General features: G+C 48.7%; 2 protein-coding genes across 2 annotated transcripts; both read left to right on the forward strand.

Moving 5' to 3' along the window:
- The first annotated feature begins 3,927 nt into the window (after positions 1–3,927).
- Positions 3,928–16,818, forward strand: CLDN19 (claudin 19). The gene is made up of 5 exons (XM_036746269.1): positions 3,928–4,269; positions 7,376–7,540; positions 7,803–7,887; positions 15,799–15,951; positions 16,623–16,818. Exons 1-5 carry the CDS (start codon positions 4,047–4,049, stop codon positions 16,669–16,671), a joined length of 675 nt encoding a protein of 224 aa, XP_036602164.1. The 5' UTR covers positions 3,928–4,046; the 3' UTR covers positions 16,672–16,818.
- A 1,112-nt stretch (positions 16,819–17,930) lies between these two features.
- CLDN16 (claudin 16) lies at positions 17,931–21,903 on the forward strand. The gene is made up of 6 exons (XM_036742838.1): positions 17,931–18,042; positions 18,906–19,025; positions 19,795–19,897; positions 20,456–20,620; positions 20,832–21,029; positions 21,217–21,903. Exons 2-6 carry the CDS (start codon positions 18,912–18,914, stop codon positions 21,291–21,293), a joined length of 657 nt encoding a protein of 218 aa, XP_036598733.1. The 5' UTR covers positions 17,931–18,042; positions 18,906–18,911; the 3' UTR covers positions 21,294–21,903.
- Positions 21,904–23,059: the final 1,156 nt, after the last annotated feature.

Raw genomic sequence — 23,059 nt, forward strand, 5'->3', positions numbered from 1 at the left:
GTCTTTTAAACTTTTTATCAAATTAGATTCATTCTAATTAGCCTTGACCAATTGTGCTCACCTGCCAAGATCTTTGTGGTTCTCCGTTCCGTTATGCGGTTTGTCAGCCATCCCTCCCAGCTTCACATGATCTGCAATTTGGATAAAAAAGCTTACTGTGTCTTCATCTAAGTCATCGATGAAGACAGGGACTGGATCTGGGATTTCGTTGGTATAGGGAATCCCCTGAGGAGGAAACTCCTTCAGCCAGTGCAGATCAAACGCCTTCTCTCAAACTTACGGTCTTAGAGAGTTCTCTAGCACAGGCAGCGTGTGACAGAGGTGAGACCAGAAGCCAGGTCTTCATGGCTTTGGAGCCAGCTCTCCTTCCATGACACCACATTGTTTCTTCCCAAGTCAATACAGATGCCAACGGGAACATTTCCCCTAGAGACCTCACTCTGGATTAACATTGATTCAGAGTCTGGTCCTCAACCAGTTCCTGCTCTGCCCTACCATGCCCACCTCTCTCCTTCTCAACAAGAATACTGTAAGAAATTTTGTGAAATGCTTTTACCAAAATCCAGGCAACTAGTGGTGCAGTCAGCAGGATCTGAGTTCAAATCTTGCTTCAGATGCTGTATGACCCTGGGCAAGTCACTTAACCTGTCTCCCTCACTTTTCTCATTGGTCAACGAGATAATATCAAATGAGATAAAATATGTAAATATTTGTAATTGTAAATTGTGAAATTTGTAAAATGTAAAAAAGATGTGATATATGTGAACTATGCAAACCTGAAAGCATTAGATAAATGCTACTTATGATGATAATGTCTAATCTGTCAATTTAGTAGTCATATCAAAAAGGAGATTGGGTAAGCGCAGCATGATTGACGAGCCCGTTCAGATTCTTAGTGATCACTGCTTCCCTTTGGAAGTTCAGAATGACTTTGGTCAGAAGTGATGATGCTAAGAACTAGCATTTGGGTAACTTCAGGGTTTGCAAAGCAGCTTTACCAAAATTACTCATCTTATCCTCTCAGCGACACTGGGAATTAGGTACCGTTGTTATCCCTGTTTTACGGATGAGGGAACTGAAGCAAACAGAGGTTAAGTGACTTCCCCAGGGTCACACAGCCAGTAAGTATCTGAGGATTAATTTGAACTCAGGTCTTTCTGACTCCAGCATTCTCTCCACTGTGCTACCTACCTGCCCCCATATATATTAATAGATGTATACGTGTATATATGTATATGTGTATGTATGTGCACACACATACATATACACACATATAGAGGCAATTTATATGAGGGACAAGTATTTTACATTTCCTCGGATTAGACAAACCACAAGGCCATCTAGTCCACGAACATTCAAAGTGCCTACTCTGTGCCAGGCACTGTGCTGGGCACTGGACAGAATGGCCAGCTGAGCACAAAGCCAAGCTGGTTTGAGGGAGCAGAAGCAGGATTTGGGAATGTATAAATCCCAAGTGTAAAATGTAGCCCCATGAGGCTCCATCTTCATGACCTGCAGGACTGAGGGACATAGAGTAGAACCAGCCCTGGTCCTGGGAGTTGGAAGGAACCAGACAATAGTTTTTCCAACACACAGGAGGTTTTGAGGGTGACCTTGGGTCTGTGCCTCATTTCCCACTCCTGCTACCTCACAGTGGATTTTCTTAGAAGAACCTAGGACCGCTCAGACCCTGTAGGTTTGGCCTTGGTGTTCAGGGTGGATGGGTGCTTAGAATTATTCCCGGAGCCTGCTCATTCTCTCACCTTGCCTTTTGAGGACCTCCAAGACCACATTGATATCAGTCTTGTGTTGCCTAGATAGGACATCTGCCTCGGGGCCATCCTGGATTGGAAGGGGGAGGCTATGGGAGGCCTGGGGAGCTGGAGGACAAACAGTCCCTGACCTTGTGGGTGGTGGGCCGCTCTCGTTGCCCACTGGGCCAGAGCCCTGAGCCATACCACACGGCCCACGCCTGGGTCCTGGGCACACAGATGCTATTGTCCAGCAAGAGCCTGGCACCCTCCTCTTTTGCATAGTCATGTGAAGAATGTAAGGGAGCAGGCCCTGTAGACCAGTGCTCTATGGACCCAGAGCTCCTTCTGTGGGGGTGGGGTCAAACCCAGCCTCCCTAGGCCCCTCAGGTAGAAATACCTCAGGACCTCTATTCCCCACCCCTCCCAATACAAGGCAGGAAGAGACTATCTCCCCTAATCTCAAACTGGCATGTGCAAGGTGAGGTGGGCAGCTGGTAGAAACTTGGGAGAATGAAATGGAACGAAGAGGTGGCCAGTGTCAGAGCTAGGTAGAGGCTGCCAGGAATGGGTGGCGGGGTGTGAGACCCACATTTCAATCCCCAACAGCAGGCACATAGAGCCTCTGAGTCGAGCGTGAGGGGATTTCTAATGAGGCCCAGGGCAGTTAAACATTCCCCTGCTGTGGGAGGACAGAAGGGGGGCAGGATTGCTGAGCTCCTAACCCAGGCTCTGGGGACCTGAGGGGGCATGGCTGCCCCCTCCTTTCCTCCTCCAAGCCCAGGCTAGTTCTGGGGTCCTCAACTCCAAATATGCTGGATCCGGGCAAATCTCTGGCTGGGGGTGTGATGCTCAGCCCGGGTTGGGGGGTGGGAGGAGCGTTGAGGACTAAACCACACTCTCTTCGAGACTCCCTCAGTTTTTTTGTTCTTCCAGCCTGAAGAATTATTATGGCTGTTTATCACAGTCAGGGTTCCCCTTCCCCCAGGCCATCCTTGGATTGGTGAGCAGAAGCAGCTTGGGCCTGGGTCCCAGCAGGAGCTGCTAATCCAGCTGCTGGGGAGGGGATTAGGGGGCTGGAACAATCCACCTTCAGACTAATGCCAGGAAGGACTGGTGCTGCCTCCTCCCCCCGCCCCCCAATAGCAGGCCCCAGGCTGGCTAGGAACCAAACCTCAGGCCATCCCCTCTCTGGCTGCTCTGGGGCCTTCCCCTCTTCTCTGAACCTCGGTTTCCCTGGTTTATACTCCCAGAGGAAGGGGGCCCCTCCTAGATGGACTCCCCTAACCCAAGAATGGGGAGCAAAGGTTTAGGGGTCTCCGAACAGCTTGTGCATTGAGGAAGTTTTCCATGGTGCCTATCTTCAGTCTTCCTGCAAAGAGAAGAAACTTCTTTCCTGCCCCTAGATTCTGAGAATAGAAAACCCCAAAGGTCAGAGAATTCTAGGACCAGGAATCTTTGGCAACGTAGTGTGGTGTGGTGGAGAAAAGCAACAACAACAAAACCCAAAAAAAACCCTGGACTTGGAGTCCCGAGACCTGTGTTCAGATAACTTACTAGCTATGTGACCTTGGGCAAGTCATTCCCCTTGGGGAGACTTCATCTGTACACTAATGGGTTTGGACTAGATGGTTCCAAGGTCCTTCATAATGCTAACATTTTAGAAATATAAACCAAGACTTCACAGTGGATTTAGGGCCAGAAGACTGGGATTTCAATTTATTCTTTCCCATTTACTACCACTTGGGCCAGGCACAACCTCTCTGAACTTCAGATCTTCTTCTATAAAATCAGGGGATTGGACTCTAAGGGCTCTTCCAGCTCCAAATGTATGGTCCTATGAGCCCCAGTGTGGTTTCCCTCTGGGTAGGGGAGGGTGGATGGTGTGTTGGGCCCCTACCTCTCCTTCAGTACCTGGGGGGTGCTTTGGGTAACCTCCTTAGGAAGCTCCCTATGACCACAAGCCCCACCCCATCCCCCTGCTCAGGGACCTGGGGCAGTTCTCCACTTTGATTCGGGACTCAGCTATGTCCCAGGCAGGCTGCAGTGGGCGGTGCCTCAGCATTGCCAACCCCCCACCTCCCCCAGCATTCTGGAGCCGGAGCCCAGAGCAGCTACTGCTGTTGCCACTGCTGCCCTCCACCCCCTGCCCCCTTCCCTCACTGGCGTCTAAGTGTTTTAGAGTCCCTCAGCTGTCCTCCAGGAGAGAAGCCCCGTGGGGCCATGCCCCCGGTCCCCACAAGGACCCCAACCCTGCTCTGAGCTGTCACCTCGGGCTGCTGGGCGATCTGGGCCATGGCCAACTCTGGCTTCCAGCTCCTGGGCTACTTCCTGGCGCTGGGGGGCTGGGTGGGCATCATTGCCAGCACAGCCCTGCCCCAATGGAAACAGTCCTCGTATGCGGGGGACGCCATCATCACAGCGGTCGGCCTCTACGAGGGACTCTGGATGTCTTGTGCCTCTCAGAGCACCGGCCAGGTGCAATGCAAGCTCTATGACTCTCTGCTCGCCCTGGACGGTAGGACCCTGCTCCCTCCCCTGGTCCCCCTGCTCCCTCCTCTGCTCCTCCTGCTCCCTTATTCCTCTGGCCCCAACATTTGACACCCCAAGCAGCTGTACTGTGTCACTTGCCCTTTGGGGTTTAAGGGGGCAAAAAGCAGACTTGGGGTACCTGGTAGGGTTCACTGAGATGGGACAGGAGGAAGTTCTGGTGCCTCTGAGGCTGTGTGCCTTAAAAGAGCAGTGCCCCAAGCCCCCTGCTGCTCTGTGCCTCTCTGGTATCAGACACTCCTGCCCCGCCTCCAGATTCATAATTCTTACATATGTAGGATTCATAATCCTACATATTCCTACTTGTAGAATGTTAGTGTGGGAAGGGACCTCAGAACATAGAAAGTCAGGGGTGAAATAACCTTAGAATAAAGAATATTAAAGCTAGGAGGGACTAGATATGCAAAGTTAGAACTGCAAGTGACCCCAGAATGCAGAACATAGAAAGTGAGAGTGTAGAATTTCAGAGCCTTTGAAGGAGCCTTAGAATATCAGACCTTAGAACCCAGAATGTCAGAGCTGGGAGAGCACCTTAGAACCCAGAATGTCAGGGCTGGGAAAGCACCTTAGAACCCAGAATGTCAGGGCTGGGAGGGAACTTGGAATACAGAATGTCAGAGTTGAGAGGAAACTTAGAACACAGAATGTCAGAGCTGGGAGGGAACTTAGAATACAGAATGTCGGATCTGGGAGGAGCCTTAGAATACTGAATGTCAGAGCTGGGAGGGGCCTTAGAATACTGAATGTCAGAGCTGGGAGGGCCCTTAGAACACAGAATGTCAGAGCTGGGAGGGCCCTTAGAACACAGGATGTCAGAGTTAGAAGAGCCCTTAGAATTTAGAAGGTCAGAGCTGGAAAGGGGCTTATTCCAACCTAATTTATTTTAACAAGAAAGAAACCAAAGTCTGGATTGGACAAGTGATTTCTTCATTTGATCACAGAGCAGGTCAGAGGCAAAGCAAAAAGGTGGATTCTCAACGTGTCATCCGAGCCAAGCATCCGCTCTTGGGTGTACAGAAATCAACGCAGCCCCTTTAGACACGCACATTCTCCATTCCATGAGTTACTTCTCTCACAATTTCTCCCCTTTTCCCAGCCCCTCAAATGCTCCCAGGGCCCTTGGAGGAGAGGGCAATGATAGTGTTGGTGCTAAGGAGGGTTCTTCAATGGTGCAGGGTTCCTGAAGATTAGAGAAGGGCAGGGTTTGAGAGAGGGGGTGGAGGTTGGGGGAGACTGGGAGGTACTGGTTTCTCCTCTAGTATTTCTGGCAGTTGCTCCCTAGCCCTTCACACCCCTGGGTGGGTGGGGTTTAAACAGAGGAAGAGGGACCCCAGTGGCTGGAGTTGTGTTGGTTGGTTAGGATAAGGGCAGGCTCCCAGTATCTGGTCTCTAGGACATCCTCGGCTTTTCCCAGCTTGGGCCCAGGGTAGCTCTCTTCCCCTTGGGATTTGTCTGCTAGCCCTGATGATGGAAACACGGGGAAGGTGGGTTGGACCCTGACCCTCCCTCCTGGGAGGCACCCATCTCATGGCTGGCTTCCCTTTCCTTGGTCCTCACCCACCACACATAATGCTAGTGCGCAGGCCTGGGTGTGGTCCTTGTGCTCTGAACAAAGGCCCACACTGACCACCAAGGGTTTCCTTTTTTTAAGTCCCAGTGACGTGAACCCAGCTGTATAGGAACCCAGCTGTATAGGACCTATTAAAGGGCAGGGGTATTTTAGTGAAGGGCAGAGCCATGATGGCCCTCTATCCTCATAGTGCTGAGGCAGGGAAATATGTCTGTTTCATCTGTATAAATTAGAAAGGTTACCTGGAAAAGGTGGCCAGCCACTCTGAGGGGGGAGAAAGGTGGCAGTGGAAGTGGAGGGGCAGGGAAGGGAGAGAGAGAGAAAGGAAAGAAGCGAAACAGGATGGGCGTTCAAAGGATCGTGGGTTTAGAGGTGCTCAGGACATCAGAGGCCTTAGACCAACCCACTGTAAATGAGAAACCTGAACCCCAGAGAACTGACTGCCCATGGTCACACAGGGAACCAATGGCAGAGGGAGGATTCAAACCCATGTCCTTGGGCTGTCCACTATTCGTATGTCCAATGCAAATGTGTTCATGTCATGGGGACTTTTACAAAACCTCTGGTGGTCAGTCTGGGCCTCTGTTTTCTCTGAGCCTCAGTTTTCACATCTCCAAATTGGGGGTAATGATACCCTGTAGATAATACCTATCTGATAGGTGATGGTGACCCACTGAGATAATAGGTGTAAAGAGCTTTGTAGACAGAGTATTCTAGCTATGTCGATTGTCTTTGTTGAGGGCAGAGCTATTGGCCAAAGAAGGTGATTCCAAGAGTCAGGTGTGTGAGAGGCGGAACAGATAGATAGAGAGAGAGAGAAAGAGAGAGAGAGAGAGAGAGAGACAGAGAGAGAGAGAGAGACAGAGACAGAGACAGAGAGAGACAGAGGGAGGGAGGAAGGAAGGAAGGAAGGAAAAGTCCTAAAATAGCACATGTGACATCATAGCCATGTCACCACATACATAAGCATGGTACCACTGTGACTCCCCATCCCCCAGGTACTTTACTGGGCTGTATCCTAACCCAGAGCCCTCAGAGCGGAAACAGAGAGGGCAAGAGTGGCTTACCTCCAGAGGCCCTATTTCTCTAGGACTTGGGAGGAAATGGGAAAGGTTACTATATTTAAGAGTCTGGAGACCTGGGTTCAAATCTCCACTGTTCTGATTACTCATTGTGTGTCCTTGGGTAAGTCACGTCCCCCTGGGGGCCACAGTTTCCTCATCTGTAAAATGAGGAGTTGGATCAGATGACCTCTAACCTTCCTTGCAGCTCTGACACGATTTTTTCATTTCTGAGGCTGAACCAGTGTTCGGTTGGAGGGAGTGAAATGGAGAGGAGGATGGGAGTAGAAGACCCTGGGCAGGAAGCAGGGTCGGCAGAGGGCATGGGTGGGATAGGGAATGGGGAGGATTAGAGCAGGGGATGTGGACAAACAGTAACGAGGCTGAAAGGAGGGGCATGGGAAGTGGGCCCCTCCAGTATCATTGATTTCTTTCCCTTGTAGTTCACATCCAGACTTCACGAGCTCTCATGGTGGTCTCTGTGCTCCTGGGCTTCATTGGGGTGGTCGTCAGTGTGGTGGGCATGAAATGCACCCGGGTAGGAGACAGCAGCCCTGTGACAAAGAGCCGGGTCGCTATGTCGGGCGGTGCCCTCTTCCTCCTGGCAGGTAGGTCCCGCTTTCCCCATGGTCCTGCCCCATGCCTAACATTGGCCAATGGCCCCCTCCTGATCTCTCCACCTCCTCTCTGCCCCCAATGGAGAGGGGAGAGGCAGATAGTCTCTGGACTAAATTTGGCAAACCATGTCATGCCTGGAGGCTGACAGGGAGGAGGAGAGGTGGGGAGGTGGGGAGGTGGGGAAGGGGAAAGGGACTTGACCTAGGAGCCAGGAAACCAGAACAGGACTGAGCTGGAGCTTTCTGTCCCCAGGGCTTTGTACACTGACTGCAGTCTCCTGGTACGCCGCTCTGGTAACCCAGGAGTTCTTCAATCCCAACACACCAGTCAATGCCAGGTGAGGAAACCTGGATGGGGGAGGGAATTCGGTAGATTGAGTGGGGTGGGGTGGGGGTGAAGGAGGAGAGCCTGCTTGCTCCAGATCCTGTTGGCCTCAGGAGAGTCTGTGCCCACCTAGAACCCACAGTCCTTCCTTCTCAGCCCCTATGTTGACTCTTCTATTTCTAGGACTGGTCAAGGCTCTGGGCCCAGGCCTCTCTCCATTGTGGGTGTTTTTTCTTTTCAGTCAATCAAGTAGTCTGTATTTACCAGATGAAAACAAGAAAATATAGTAGGAATTCAGCTTGCCTAGGTAGGCCAAACTGACACACACAAAGCTTCTGTCCTCTCCCCACCCCCCAGGATCTCCCAGGCCACTGTCACATCTCCCCCATTTTTTTTTCTTTCTATCTATTTGCAAGTCTCAGGCCCGGCTGCTGGATTTCTTCCGATCTCATCCCCCTCTCTCTCTGGCCCCACCTTCTTCTCTCCTAGGGAGGAATGCCTGGTTGCCGCCTCTCCCCCCACTTCAGCACACAACCTTTCCTGAGGTTTTAAGAGGTTTTAGTGCTAATCACTGGCTGCGCTGGAAAGGAACAAACACCAGGAAAAAGTCACCGAGTGTGACGGAGTTCTCAACCCTAATCCTGGTCTCCCCCCAGTAGTGATCACAGCTCACATTTCTATAGTGCTTTCAGGATTGCTAAGCATTCTCCCTCAAAATAACTCTGGGGGACTGAACAAGTATTATTCCCCTTTTATGGATGGAGAAACTGAGGCTTAGAGAGGAAAGGGCTTACTCAAGGTCACACAGATTAATAGGTCTGAGCCAGAATTCTAACCTAGGTTTTCTAATAATAAATTCTGTGATTGTATATATATATATGTGTGTGTGTGTGTGTGTATATATGTGTGTATATATATATGTGTGTATATATATATATACAATCACAGAATTTATTATTTATATATATTTATTATTTATATATATGTATATATAGATGTTTAATATAAATATATATATATATTCAGGCTGTAGGAGGGAGGCAGCAGAGTGGAGATATGTGTGTGTGTGTGTGTGTGTGTGTGTGTGTGTGTGTGTGTGTATATATATGCCTCCCTCCTACAGCCTAAATGACTGTCCCTGTCCTACGAGATCTTGTCCCTAATTCAGCCAGCCCAGCCTTTTCTGAGTTAATTGATTGATTCAACAAGCATTTATTAAATTCTTACTATGTGCTAGCCAGGGGTGGGAAACGTGCTGCTTCAAGGCCACATGTGTCCTTCTAGGTCCTTGAGTCCAGCCTTTTGACTGAGTCCAAGTTTCACAGAACAAATCCTGTTATTCAGGGGATTTGTTCTGTGAAGTTTGGATTCAGTCAAAGGGCCACACTTGAGGACCTAGAGGGCCACATGTGGCCTGGAGGCCTCAGGTTCCCCATCCCTGGCCTTGGGAATACAGACAAAAGTGAGATAATCCCCACTCTCAAGGAGTTTATATTTGATTAGGGGAGGGAGAGAAGCATTAACAACTAGGGGAATCAGGAAAAATCTCAGTACAGCTGGGTCTTGAAAGGAGCCAATGGTTCCAAGAGTCAGAGGTGAAGAGGATGCAGATTCCAGTCATAGGGGATAGATTGTTCAAAGGCCCATGATGTTGTGTATGGCACAGAATGTTGTGTATGGGAAGCAGCCAGCAGGCTAGTTTGGCTGGGGTGCAGGGTCTGTAAGGGGGAGTAATGTGTAATTTGTGTGACAAGATAAACTGTAGCCAGATTGTAGAGGGGTTTGAATGCTAGACACAGGAATGGGCATTTTATCCAGGAGGCAAGAAGGCGCCAGCAGAACTTTCTGATCAAGAAAGTGATGTGCGTGGTCAGATATGTGCCAAAAATTCCTTACAGGCAGTGGACTAGGAAGTGATATATGAGAGACTTTGTGTCTGGAGCCTTCCACCAAATTGTTCCAGAGATCACTTTCTGACTAAAGATTTCTTTAGACAATGGACTGGTTAGGCTGGAATTCACCAAATAAAAATGCCAGTGAAAAATCGACAGGTCACTGCAATGGGGAGAATTAAACAGGTGGACTAGACTCCTAAATAATTGGATAATTAAACAATTAAATAGGCTCCTAGCCCGAGATTTTCAAGGTTGCTACTGCTCTCGGCCCTTCTATGTCTTTCTTAGTTCCCAGCTCATTGAATTTCCTTTTTTCTTTTCAAAATTAAAATGAGATCTTTTGCATTTGTTAATAGAGACAGAATTGTAATAAATAAAATTTTTTGTGGTTTGGCTTAAAAAAAAAAGAAAATCACTCATTCATATCTCTTGACCACTTTATCCACTGAAGGGAAGAGGAAGGTTAGAGCAAGAAGAGACCTTAGAGATCCTCTAGTCCAGGGGTCCTTAACCTTTTTTGTGTCATGGACCTCCTTGAAAATCTGGACTTCTGTTCAGAATAAGATTTTAAACTGCATAAAATAAAATGTATAGGATTACAAAGGAAATCAATTATATCAAAATAGTTATTAAAATAGTTTTTTTTTTAAATTCCCAAGCCCCAGTTTAAGAATCCTTGATCTAGTACAACACCCTTCCCATTTTACAGATGGAGAAACTGAGGCCCAGAGAGGGGAAAATGTCACAGGAGTGATAAGGTCGCAAAGACAGGAATCTTCCCAGTCCCATTTCTGAAAACGGAATTTCTAGATTCCCAGAATGCACTTTTGAGCCTCACAACAGTACCTCCAATGGGCTTCTGCCATCCTATAAGCATGTGGCTGTCACCTCCTGCATGACTCTGAGACCCTTTGAATGTCTTCCCTCCTCCTAGCTTCCTGGATGCCCATGGCCTTTCTCAGCTTGACACTGAGTATCTCCTCTTTTTTTTCTTTAATATCCATGCTTTTTAAAATTAATCAATTAATAAACATTTATTAAGAGCACATTTTTTATGGCAGGCACTGTGCTAAGTAACAGGGAGACAAAAAGAGGCAAAAGACAGTCCCTGCCCTCAAGGAGCTTACACTCTAATGGGGGAGACAACATGAAACAGATATGTACCAATCAAGCTATATACAGGAGAAATAGGAAATAAGTAACAGGGAAGGCACTAGAATTAAGAGGGGTTGGGGAAGGATTCCAGTAAAAGGGGGGATTTTAGATACATACTATTTCATTAGAAAAATATGGATAATAGTCCAGGATAGAATAGAACCAAGTGTATGATGATGTGTTTGAGACTCTAAGGCTTATCAGAGGACAGAGAAGGTCATGATCATGATCACTGTGGGCCAAATTAGGAAAGGCTTCATGGAAAGGGTTGGATTTGAGTTGGGTCTTGAAGCCACTAAGCAGATTCCCAGTTCATGTGAAAAAGATCTGGGAGACTTAAATGAGCCAGAAGCTCCATATGAGTTAACAATGTGATCCTATGGCCATGAAATCGAATGCAGCCTACATTACAAGAGACATGGTGTGTAGGATTTGGGAAGCGACCATCTTGGGGTAATCTGCCTTGAGTCAGACCACCCTAGCTAGAATATGGTGATCAATTCTGGCTGCTCTTTTTGCCAGCTTCTCAGTTATCAGATGGAGTGATGCAGAGCTTCTAGGAAGAAGAAGATGACTCCACCCTGGTCAGACTCCATTTGAAGTGTTCAATTGTGAGCACAGTTGAGTAAGGACATTGATAATCCAGAAAGCGTCCTTGTGGAGGGCAGCCAGAATGGTAGTGTTCTAGTGTATGCCATAGAAAGGAAGACTGTCTAAAGCAGGGGTAGGGAGCCGGTGGCCTCGAGGCCACATGTGGTCCTCTAGGTCCTCAGTCAAAGGGCCGCACTTGAGGACCTCAAGGCCCTTGATTTAAAGGAACGGGGGATGTGTCTGCACAAGTGAAGACTCAAGGGGGATGTGAGAAACATCTTCAAGTATCTGAAGGGCTATCAAATGGAAGACACTTTAAATTTATTCTATTTTGCCCCAGAGGGGAGAAATCAGAGCAGTGGATGAAAGTGACAGTGACAAATTTCATTTCTATGTAAGGAAAAAATTCCTAACAATGAACACTATCCAGATGTGGAACGGGCTATTTGGGCACGGAAATCACTGGTTATATGAATGAAGCATTTGTTAAGTACTTATTTATTAATTTATTAATACATTTAACTGACTACTTATGTGTTATGCACTCGGCTGTATGTCGAGAATACAAAAACAAGCGAAAAAACCTCTCCAAGACCCTCTATTCTGCAGAGCAGGTTGGGGAACTGGACCTCAAGGCAGGAGGACTTGAGTATAAATGTAGCCTCAGAGACTAACTGAGAGTCTGAGCAAGTCATTTAACTGCTCTGTGCCTATTTCCTCAACTGTAAAATGGGGATAATATAGCATCTACCTCCCAAGGTTATTGTGAGAATAAAATGAGTTAACATTTGTAAAGAGGGCAGCTAGCTCATGTAATGAGCATGACTGGAGTCAGGAAAACTCATCTTCCTGAGTTCAAATCTGGCCTCAGACATGAAGTTGCTGTGTGACCCTGGGCAAGTCACCTCCCCCTGTTTGCCTCAGTTTCCCCATCCGTAAAATGAGCTGGAGAAGGAAATGGCAAACGATCCCAGTATCTCTGCCAAGAAAACCCCCCAATGGGGTCACAAAGAGTTGGGAACGACTGAAAACAACCAAACGACAACAACAACCGTGCGCAAAGTGCGAACCTTACAGCACAATTGTTACTATGGGTTTATTTGATCCTCACTACAACCCAGTAAGGTGGATGTGGCTATTACTATTCCCATCTGACAGATGAGGAAATGAGGGTGCGAGGAGTTAAATTACTTATCCAGTTTCAAACAAAAAGCGTGTGTCTGAGGCAAAATTTGAACTCAGATCTTTCTGACTCCAAGTTCAGCACTCTATCCGCCATGCCAATCCTTGGGGGTTTCCCCATCCCTCTTGGCTTTACTTTCCTTATAGAATTTTTAGGTCCATTGGATCCGACCTGTCTTTTCTCTGAATCTTTCCTATCTGCTTTTCTGAAAATGGAGGGCTCATTTCAGTCCGTGCATTTCAGTCTCTCTTCTCTTTCCCTTTCACAAATTCTAGGGTGCACCAGTCGTTTCCCTCAAAGGTCCTGCATCTAATGTGCATTGTTACCTTGAAGACTTGTATAGGATCTGGGAACATTTACTCACATCTGGAGGGAGACTTGAATACAAGTTATATTCTGAGGTCCCTAGAGGAAACTAAGTAGGAAACAAAACAACCCAAAAAACCCAAAATACATGATTCTGGAGAAACACCTGAGATTGAGCAGCATCCATGGAAGTCCAGAGTTTAGGGGACTGAAGCAAGGATTCTATTTCTGTATATAGTATCCCTTTAGTAGAATGTCAGAAAGAATGTAATTAAGAACAAGAGAATATCTCATTTTTTGTACTCCCAGTACCCCAAACAGTGACTTGTAACATAGCAGGCACTTAATAAATGTTTACTGATCTGAACTGAAAAGATCATGAGTCTCTTCAGACCTAGGAGGTTAGCTAGTCCAGTCTATTCATTTTGCAGATGAGAAAACTGAGACCCAGAGAGGGGAAGTGATTTGCCCAAGACCGCACAAGTAGTAAGTGACAAATTCAGGATTCAAGCTCAGAACCTCTGATTCTAAAGTCAGCTCTCCATCCACTTCACCATACTGCTTCCCCAAGGCTGGATGAACACTTTGTTGGGTATGCTATGGAGGGGACTCTTGCTCAGGTACAGGTTGCATTACATCATCTCTTCGGAGGTCTTCCAATTCAGAGATTCCATGAAGTGAAAGGCAGCTTGGTTCTCCCATTTCCAGTGACCATCTTCAGAGTGGAGACCTTCTCAGGGATTTGAGGCACGATCAATGGACCACTAAGGGATCTCTTAACATCCCAAGCATTCCAGAAAGGAAGATCCAGAAATATTTCATCTATTTCCTACAATTCTTATTCTAAGAGACTGAAAAGAGTCTTGGTTGGTTCTGGGCAGCATGATAAGGTAGAAAGAGCCCTGAACCTTAGTGTGAAAAGGCCTGGGTTCAAGTTATGTCAGGTCCTTAGCAGGTGTGATCTTGGGCAAGTCACTGGGCCTCAGTTTACATCTTTGCAAACTGAGGATGGATTAGATGATCATTAAGGTCCCTCCTGTCTCTATCATTCTATGAATCTATGAGGATGTATAGAGTTAGTTGTGAGGTATGTGTCGGGGGGAGGAAATAACATGACTGTGGGCTCATAGGATTAAAGATTTAGAGCCAGAAGTGACCTTAAGAGTTGATTTAGCCCAACTCTCTCATTTTCCAGATCAAGAAACTAAGACCCAAAGAGGGACAGTGACTTGGGTGATAGTCAAACAGGTAGCATGTAGAGAGCCAGGCTTTGAACCCAGGTCCCAATTCTAAGTACCAAAGACTTTCCACTTTACCATGATACCTCTTCAATTTAACAAATACATACTAAACCCCTACTATGTGTAGCAGAAAAGATGGGTTGGTTATGGAGCAACAGTGAGGGATATCCAATAGATAACCTGGTATGGAGAAAGGAATGGGCATGGCAGATGGAACTTTCAGAAGCACAAACTTGACCTGGCTTTGAGGGCTCCAGGAGATCATGTTGTCCAGGGACTATGTCCTCAAGTAAGAGGTGGAGACCACACCAAGGGAGAGCCTTAGTGCTTAGACTAGAATTGGTGAATGGAGATCAGAGGGGTCTTGTCAAGGAGAACATTGATAGCACCAATAATATAGAGAAGAGGGGTGGGTTTTACTCTAACCCTTCCTCCTCAGAATTTTGCCCCCAAACTCAAACAATAAGAAAGGAGAAATTCCTCATTTGAAGGAGGGATGGGAGTGAATGATTGTTGCCCAGTTGACTCAGCCCAAGGATGACCCTAGGGGTCCTGCACATTGTTCTCCATCAATCAAGCTGGAGAGAACAGGGAGACTATTTCTGGGGCCACTCCCCTCATTCTGGAACTCATGCATCCCTGTTGCTGTTAGCTAGAATTTTAGGACCCTGTCTCTGACTGGTGGGAGACAGACCTTCCAGCAGGCAAGGACTAGGCATCTTTTATGTTTAACAAATTCAATGACTGTTTACAAAAGTGCCTGCCATATGCAGAACACTGAGCCTGGTGGTAGGGGTGCAAAGATTTTCAAGAAGCTTCCAGTCTGTTAGAAGGAGCAAAGCACATGTATAGAGAAGTCTGCTATAAGACAGAATGGGACAGGGACAAAAGAGATCACAAAAGGAGTGGGGATGGGAGGCATCAGAAAAGGCTTCTCCCAACAGGTAGAAATGGAGAAAAGAGGGTATTCTAGTCCTGGGAGATGGCCTGTAGTTATGCATGGACATGGGTGAAAGTGGGATGAAGTAGAGGAATCGGGCAATTTGGCCATGTGACACAAGGCTGGAAAAAATCCATTGATTTAGACTGCGGAGGACCTTGAATACCGGGCCAAGGAATTTGACATTTCTTCTATAGGCAATAAGGAGTCACTAGAGATTTTTCACTGGGGAGTGGCATGGTCAGACCTATATATCAGAAATTATCACATGCACATACAAAGAACAGTTTTCAGTTGAGTCCAATTCAATAACCATATGAGCTATCCACCAGTTGTCCCTTGCTTGGGGGTACATGGCAGGGCCACCTTTTTTTTCCATATACACATGAAAAAATAAATATAATATATGACTGATGGCCAATGAAGGGTCTAGACAGGAGTTCAGAGTAGGGGAAGATATGTTTAGCTAGGATTAGTCACAGAAATCTTCACGAAGGAGATGATATTAAACTAGGCCCTGAAGGGTGGGAATATTTTGGCATGACTCAGTGAACCAGCCATAATGGGGCCTTGTCTAACTTGATTTTTCCTTCTCTCCTTCCCTCCCTCCCAGGTATGAGTTTGGGCCAGCACTGTTTGTGGGCTGGGCATCTGCCAGCCTCATCATGCTGGGTGGTTCCTTCCTCTGCTGCACCTGTCCTGAAGGAGAGAGACTCAGTCCCCAGCAACCCTATCGAGCTGGGCCTTCCTCTGCAGCTGCTCGGGAGTATGTCTGAGCCCCCGGCCCAGCCCTGGGCCCGTTGTTCCTGTCCCCAACTCCCACATCCTCTGTACCCCTGTCAGCCCCAAGGCAGGTGAAGAGGCAACTCCTCAGACAGCCCCTATGTCCTGGGCTGAGGGTGAGGGTGGTCCCTATGGCCCATCAGGTAGTTCCCAGTAGCATTCATTCTTCAGTTCACACATACCAGCATAGAAAGAGGCAGTCTCACAGGCACACATAGACTGAGAGTGGTACATTGGCTTCTACTCAGAGGGATAAAAACACAAAGACACCCCGACACCCCCGGAAATACCTGGATACAGGCTCTGACTCTGCCTGTTTCTCTGTCTGCCTGCCTGTCTGTCTGTCTGTCTGTCTGTCTGTCTCTCTCTCTCTCTCTCTCTCTCTCTCACACACACACACACACACACACACACACACACATCTAGAGAAATGTACACAGAGCCCACTCCTAGAGGGGCTCAGGAATCTGCCTCCTGTCACATGGACAGGGAAGGAGGGTTGCGTAGGCCAAGGCTACTGCTAATCTATGAATAAGCTGGTGGGCTGTGGGTTGGGTGTGAGTGGATGCTGGGGACAGTGACCTCTACCTGGATCCCTGGAGCCCAGGGTTCTCTCAGCAGAACTAACACCCATTTTTTTCTTTTGAATTTCAGACAAATTGTAAAAGTGCCTGCACCCATGAGGGGAGACCCAGGCTTGTAACCTAGCTGCCCCCATCCCTGGCCCCCTCCCAGGCCCCAGACACTTCCCTCCCTTACTCTTCCATTCCCTCTCCTCCACCCTGGAGGAAGCTGTGCTTCTGTGACTTTGGTCCATATGCAAAGAGAAGTCCTGGTTTGTTTTTCTTGAGTTTGGTGTCTTTTATTCATCTGGGGGTAGGAGGTGGTGGTAAGTGAGTGTGACAGGGACAGAGACTAGCAACAGGTGACAGGCAAGAGGGGAGGCAAAGGGGACAAGTGTGACCAGCATCCCCTCCTTCCTTCTGTCCAGCTCTATCCTGAGAACTGCCACTAGCTTTGTGATCTCATGCAACCTCTTTGGGACTCAGTTTCCTCATCAATAAACTGAGGATTCAATGAATGATCTCTAGGTTCTAAGTCCTATGAACACCAATGACTTGTCCCCTGCCCTGCTCCCTGGGATCAGTGCACAAGAGAGGTCTCACTCCTAATCACTGCAGGGAAACAGGCAGGAGTGAGAAAGTTACAGTTTTCACTATTAAATTCTGGCTCCTCTTCCTCTTAGGGAGAATTTGACTCACATTTCCTGGTTTCCATCCTCTAGAGCCCAGCTCACCCTTTTCTGCAGAGCTGCCTGAATTGAGATTAAACGTAGCACATACCTGGGTCATTAGAGCTTCTTCTGCTCTGACGTTATTCCCTAAAGAGGAGATGTGCGCTCTCCCCGTCCATTTCTCTTAGAGGCCTAGGAGTCCACCCCACCATTCTGAAGACCAAGACTCTTGCAAGGCTTGGGGCTGGGGCCTGGGGCCTGGGGAAGGAGATTGCAGCGGAGCTCCTGATCTGGGGGTCTACCAAGTGGACCCAGGAGAGAGCTCACAAAAGCTCCCATCCCACATCGCCCTCGGGGGGCACTTTCAGGGGAGGGAAAGGCGGAGAAAGGGTGGTGTGGAGCTTTTGTCCCTCGGGAAAGGGAGCCAAAGTTGCTCTCGTGGGCTGGACAGGTTCCCAGGGATTGGCTTGGAAGGCGAAGGAAACCTGGATCCACATGTGACTCTCCTGAGTCCCCGCCCCCGCCCCCACCAGCAACCCCTCACTGTGCCCCCTCCCACGATCCTGTCCCCTCCCTTCGGTTCTCCACCCCCTCCTCCCCTCAGTACCCCTGGCCGCGCCCCTTAGACCTGCCCCAGAGCTCCAGTCGGAACTTTGGGACCCGCAGGACTCCACCAGGCGAAGCCCGGGCTAAGACTGGGTGACGAGGTCCTAACGGGCTGTACACTGGGCGCGGGGCTGGGCGGCGGCAGCAGCAACTCCAGCTCCGGCTCTGTCTTCAGGGGCACTACCTCGAGATCGAAGCCCCGCCAGGCCCTGGTCCAGGAGTCCTCTTGCGCAGGTCGGCTCCTTGGGCGGTTCAGGGTGGGGAGGTGGAGTAGGGAGGGCTGAGGGATTAGAGGAAGATGGATGAGTCCAGACCCAAGCCATCCTAATGGGGACTCACTCAAGCAGACTATATTAATATCAAAACCCGGACAGACGGCAGTCCGCCTAGACACGATCAGTGACCGCATCAGTGACTAACCGGTACATGTCTAATACAGGTTAGTGTTTAACCCTTGTAGACCGTGTCAACTGTCTAACTCTCGTAGACGGCATCAGGGACTAACCTTCTGAGGCTGCGTCAGTGTATACCCATGCAGACTGTGGCAGTTACTGACCCGGGTAGATGTCAAGTGCCTAACGCTTGTAGATGGTATCAGTGACTAACCCTCTGAGACTGCGTCAATGAATACTTCTATAGACTGTGTCTGGGAATAATCTGCTAGAGACAGCATCCATGTCTGCCTCACGTAGGTAGCCAGTGACTTTCCCCAACCGTAGAGCCCGCTCCTCCCCTGCCTCTGTGGGGAGTTATACATATACCCTGGCACTGAGGAATAGAATTAGAGGAGCCTCAGAAACCCTGCTCCCCGGACATCCTGAAGCTTCGCTGCGTGAGATAAGGGGAAGAAGCCAGGGACCGTGATCTCCTCCAGCATCAACCCCTCCACCCTTCGGATTCATGAAAGCAGAGAACAAAGTCAATTTCACTGTCTTCTGGTTATAAAATTCAGGTTCTCCACCCAGGACTTTGTCATGTGTTTCCCCCGGGTAGACAGAGGTTTCTGTGAATGCGAGGCACATCTGGGGGGAGGACTGGCGGTGGGAGATGGGACTCCTGGACGTCCGGCCGGACGTTTGGGTTGCTGTCGCCTGCAGGTCCCAATGCCAGGACCCAGTCTCTTACCGCTGGCCTGCCTGGCCCTGCTCTCTACGGCCTTGCTGCTCACGGCCACTTGGACAGACTGCTGGGTGGTTAACTCCGACGATAGTCTGGAGGTGAGAGGGTGAGAGTCAGGCCCGCCGCTTTCCCAAACTTCTAACCTCCACCCAGCCCAGGTCCCAGGCAATTTGAGTCCTGTGAGGTTCTGCTGATAGAATCCCCGCACTAGCCCAGTATAGGACCCTCCCCTCCACTGAGGCTACGCCCCTCGCAAATTCTGGCCTGGATCAAATAAACCTTAGGATCCTGGCCCTAGCCCTAACTCCGCCCAGTCCCTCCCCAGCCCCCTGTTGGTCTTTCTAGGACCTACTCTGTCCCCAGCCCCTTCCACATCCCAGCCGGGTACAGATCCCATTCAGGCCCGCCCCTTCCCAATGCTCCTCCCTGCCCCGATCCTAGCCCTTCCCCTACGTCCTGACCCCTCGACCAGTCCTTCCTTACCTAGGTCCGGCAAGAGAAGGACTCAGTGGAAAGCAATGCGTCTCATTCATTAGCGCTATACTTAATGGATAACTTAGCACCTTTTCTTCTCGCTGGCTCTGCTAGGAGAAATGAGAGATGGTCCCCAAAATCAGGAGCTCTCCTTGGTGCTGAGGCTCAGTGCAGGGGGATATGGGGAGAAAAGAATAATGCGAGGCTCGAGGCTGGACCCCGAGAGACCAGGGAGGGTGACGAAGAAAGATGTGACACAGACCCTGTCCTCAAGGAGCTTACAGGCTGAAGTAGGGAAAAACCTGACTAGGACGTCTCCCTCCCCTAAGTGGAAGCGGACTGCTGTTCTTCAGACTCCCTCCCGTCTTTTTTTTCCCTTCCATACATACCTAGGTGAGCCATAAGTGCCAGGGGCTGTGGCGGGCGTGTGTCACCAATCTACTGGATGGGATCCGGACCTGTGACCAGTATGATTCCATCCTGGCCACCCATCCACGTGAGACCTCCACCCCAACCCCACCTGCAGGGCCCTGCTCAAAACCCTGGATCTTCCCTTCCTAACCCAGCACCAGCTGTGACAGCCACCCTTCCCCACCCCTGTCTCCTCACATACACTCTTCTGGCCATGGAGATTCCCACCCTGTTTCCCTTCCATCTGTTCTGTAATTTCCCTGCCACACCACCCCTCAGCTCCCCCTTCAGGGTTTATGCCCCTAAAATGTTCCCCAAACTCCCTTTTCTCCCAGGCTCTTCCCTAACCTGCCCCTGAGGCCTTGCTTTCAGTTTTCCCCCAGCTCCCTTCTCCCCCAATGCTGCATGTGCCCCTTTCCCCAGTCCTCTCTCCCTATGCTTCCTACTCTCTTACTGTTCTGTGATTCCCCACTCAGTGTTCCTTGGGCATCCTCGATGATACTCTCCATGTCCCCTTTCCAAATGCTCCTTGTGCCCCTCCCCTCAACTAGTCCTCCCTGGGTCTCCCCACCCCAGTGTTCCCTGAGCCTTACTCCTTGGTGGTCCCTATGCTCCTTCTCTGCTGCTCTCTCCTCCTCCCCAGGGCGGCGGGTACTGACCAGGTCCCTTTTGCTCGTGGCTGGGCTGCTGTGTAGCTGTGGGTTGGTGGCCCTGCTCCTCACTCTGACCCAGGCACAGTTCCTGGGGACTGACTCCAGGACAAGGATTCAGCTGGCCTGGGCAGCAGGCTGCCTCTTAGGTGCTGGAGGTGAGGTGGGAGGGGAAGATTCAGGGTTGAGGCTGAGGTCGGGGGAGGTGAGTGACTCAAGCTACAGGAAAGGGAGCAGGGCATGATGGTTCAACACCCAGAAACTGTAAGGAAGGGGCAGGTCCGGGCTGGGGCTTCTGAGGAGGAGATTCTGAGGCTGCTGCTGCTGGACTCCAGGGCAGGAACATCAGTCCACTAACCTTTGCTCTAGGGTTCCCTGGAGTGCTGGGCTCACTCTGGTTTGCTGTGGAGGTGGCTATGGAGCGAACCTTACCTACTCAGCCCCGAGGACCCCTTACTGGCTACTATGAGTGGGGCTGGTCGTGCTGGTTAGGCATTGTGGGATCTGCTGGCTGCATGGCCACTGCCTTGGGCCTGGCCTGCTGTCTTCCAGGCCTCTGGGTCCCAGGTCAGTGTGTCCAGGAACCTTCCCACTTCCCCTCCCCAAGTTCTCCCCTCTTTTCAAGCAAGCAGGCATTTGAGGGGGAGGTCCTATCCTTGTTTCCATCCCCCTAGTCCCAGGGTCCCCAGTTAGAGTTAATGATGAGATCTTATGGAACCTCATATCCCTGATTCTCCTTTGCTCTGTCCCACAGGCAGGAGAGGCCCTGGGCACCAAATCAGAAGCCGGCTGCACCCACAAGCCATATATATCCTGGACTCCAGTGTCTAAGGCCATAGCCGCCTCAATCTCATCAACACTGCCACAGTTTAGTCTCAGATTCTTAGAACCAGAGTAGAGATTAGAGGTTATCAGGGCCCATCTCAAGATTCAGTTTGATGTTTAAAAGTTTTAACAATATCTTTTGTTTTTATACTATATTCATTTCCCAATATATCTCTTCCCTGCCCTCCCATCCAGTAAGACTTCCCTCATAACAAAGATTTTTTTTTTAGAAATACACCCATTCAGCAGAACCAACCAATGCAACAACCTTGTTTAGCCACATATGCAATTCAGCAAGCAATTATTAAGTGCCTACTATGAGCTAGGCCTACTGTATGCAGAGTACTAGGAATACAAAGAAAGGCAAAAATAGTCCCTGTTCTCGAGGAGCTTATAGACTAATAGGGGAGAAAACATGAAAACAACTATATAGAAACAAGCCATAGATAGGAGAAATTGGGGATAATTTTGGGGACAGGGAGGCACACATTCCACATGGATAATCCCTTGCCCCTTCATTGAAAAGAGGGAGGTATATTAAGTCATCTCATCTCCAGGGCCAATGCTGATCATTATAATTGTGCAGTTGTGGCAAATAAAATTAATAATGGTAAACTAAGGTTTAACATTAACAGTGGTGTGTATAACTGTTAACAAAGTGGGTCAGACTGGCAACCTCAGTAAAGCTAGCAACCCCAATAAGGAGGAGAGGATCCTCCTTACTAACACAACAAAGAAGGGGTCTTGGTAGGTGTGGAGAACAACAATGACAGAACTATGGGGTTTGAGTAGGAACACTATGATTGGCTAGGTGGGTTGACATTCAAATGAGGCTAGTCACCACTCTTCTCTGACAATTAAGGAATGTTAATTGTTTTATGGGACCCATTTGCCCATGGATGGCAAGGACAACTGTTGGGAAGGAAATTACTGGCAATCTTTGCTAGGGGATCAAAACTACCACACTTGCTGTTTCCTTGGAAGTGATTTAAAAACTCCCTTAATTGTAAAAGGACAGGCAAGAACAGACATATCTTTTGAGGAAGAGTACCAACTTGTGGGGCTTAGAGATAACAAACATCCTGGAAGTATCCCAGGAGCTACCAGTATGAGAGATAACAACTTTTCTTGTAATTATAACTTTAAACTAACTCAGAAGGAAATAGAAGAGAAACTAGGAATCAACATAGTATTAATTTTCTTCACAGTGTTCAGATCAATGTTTTGTTCATGCCATTTACATTGTTGTAGGCATTGAGCATACTAACGCACAATCGTTCTTAGCAGAACCCAATCTTCATGAGTTCATATAAATTTTCACATTATTCTCTGAATTCACCATATTTGTCATTTCTTATGGGATTGTAATATTGCACTATATTCATGTACTATGATTTGTCCAATTCTTAATCAGTGGGCGTTTTGTTTCCAGTTTTCTTTTTCAACTACAGAAAGTGCTGCTATGAACATTTTGGCACATGTGGGACCTTTCTTTTTTGTGTATGATCTCCTTGGGTTATATGTCTAACTGTGGAATCTCTTGGTCAAAGGACCAACTCCCAATTTTAAAGAGACCAAGGAAAGGGAAGTGACTTGATAAAAGTCACACAAGAGAACATGACAGACCTTTCTTGCACCATGAGATCTTTATCATATGCATAGTGCATGGCTTGTTATATGAAATCTACCACCCTCAGTCTGCCTTGGAGTTGGTGGCTGTACACCCCACAGAGTTATCTCTGCTCCCATTTTCGGCTCCAACCTTCTGTCGT

This window comes from Trichosurus vulpecula, chromosome 2, assembly GCF_011100635.1.
Source record: "Trichosurus vulpecula isolate mTriVul1 chromosome 2, mTriVul1.pri, whole genome shotgun sequence".
In the NCBI taxonomy this organism is placed as follows: domain Eukaryota; kingdom Metazoa; phylum Chordata; class Mammalia; order Diprotodontia; family Phalangeridae; genus Trichosurus; species Trichosurus vulpecula.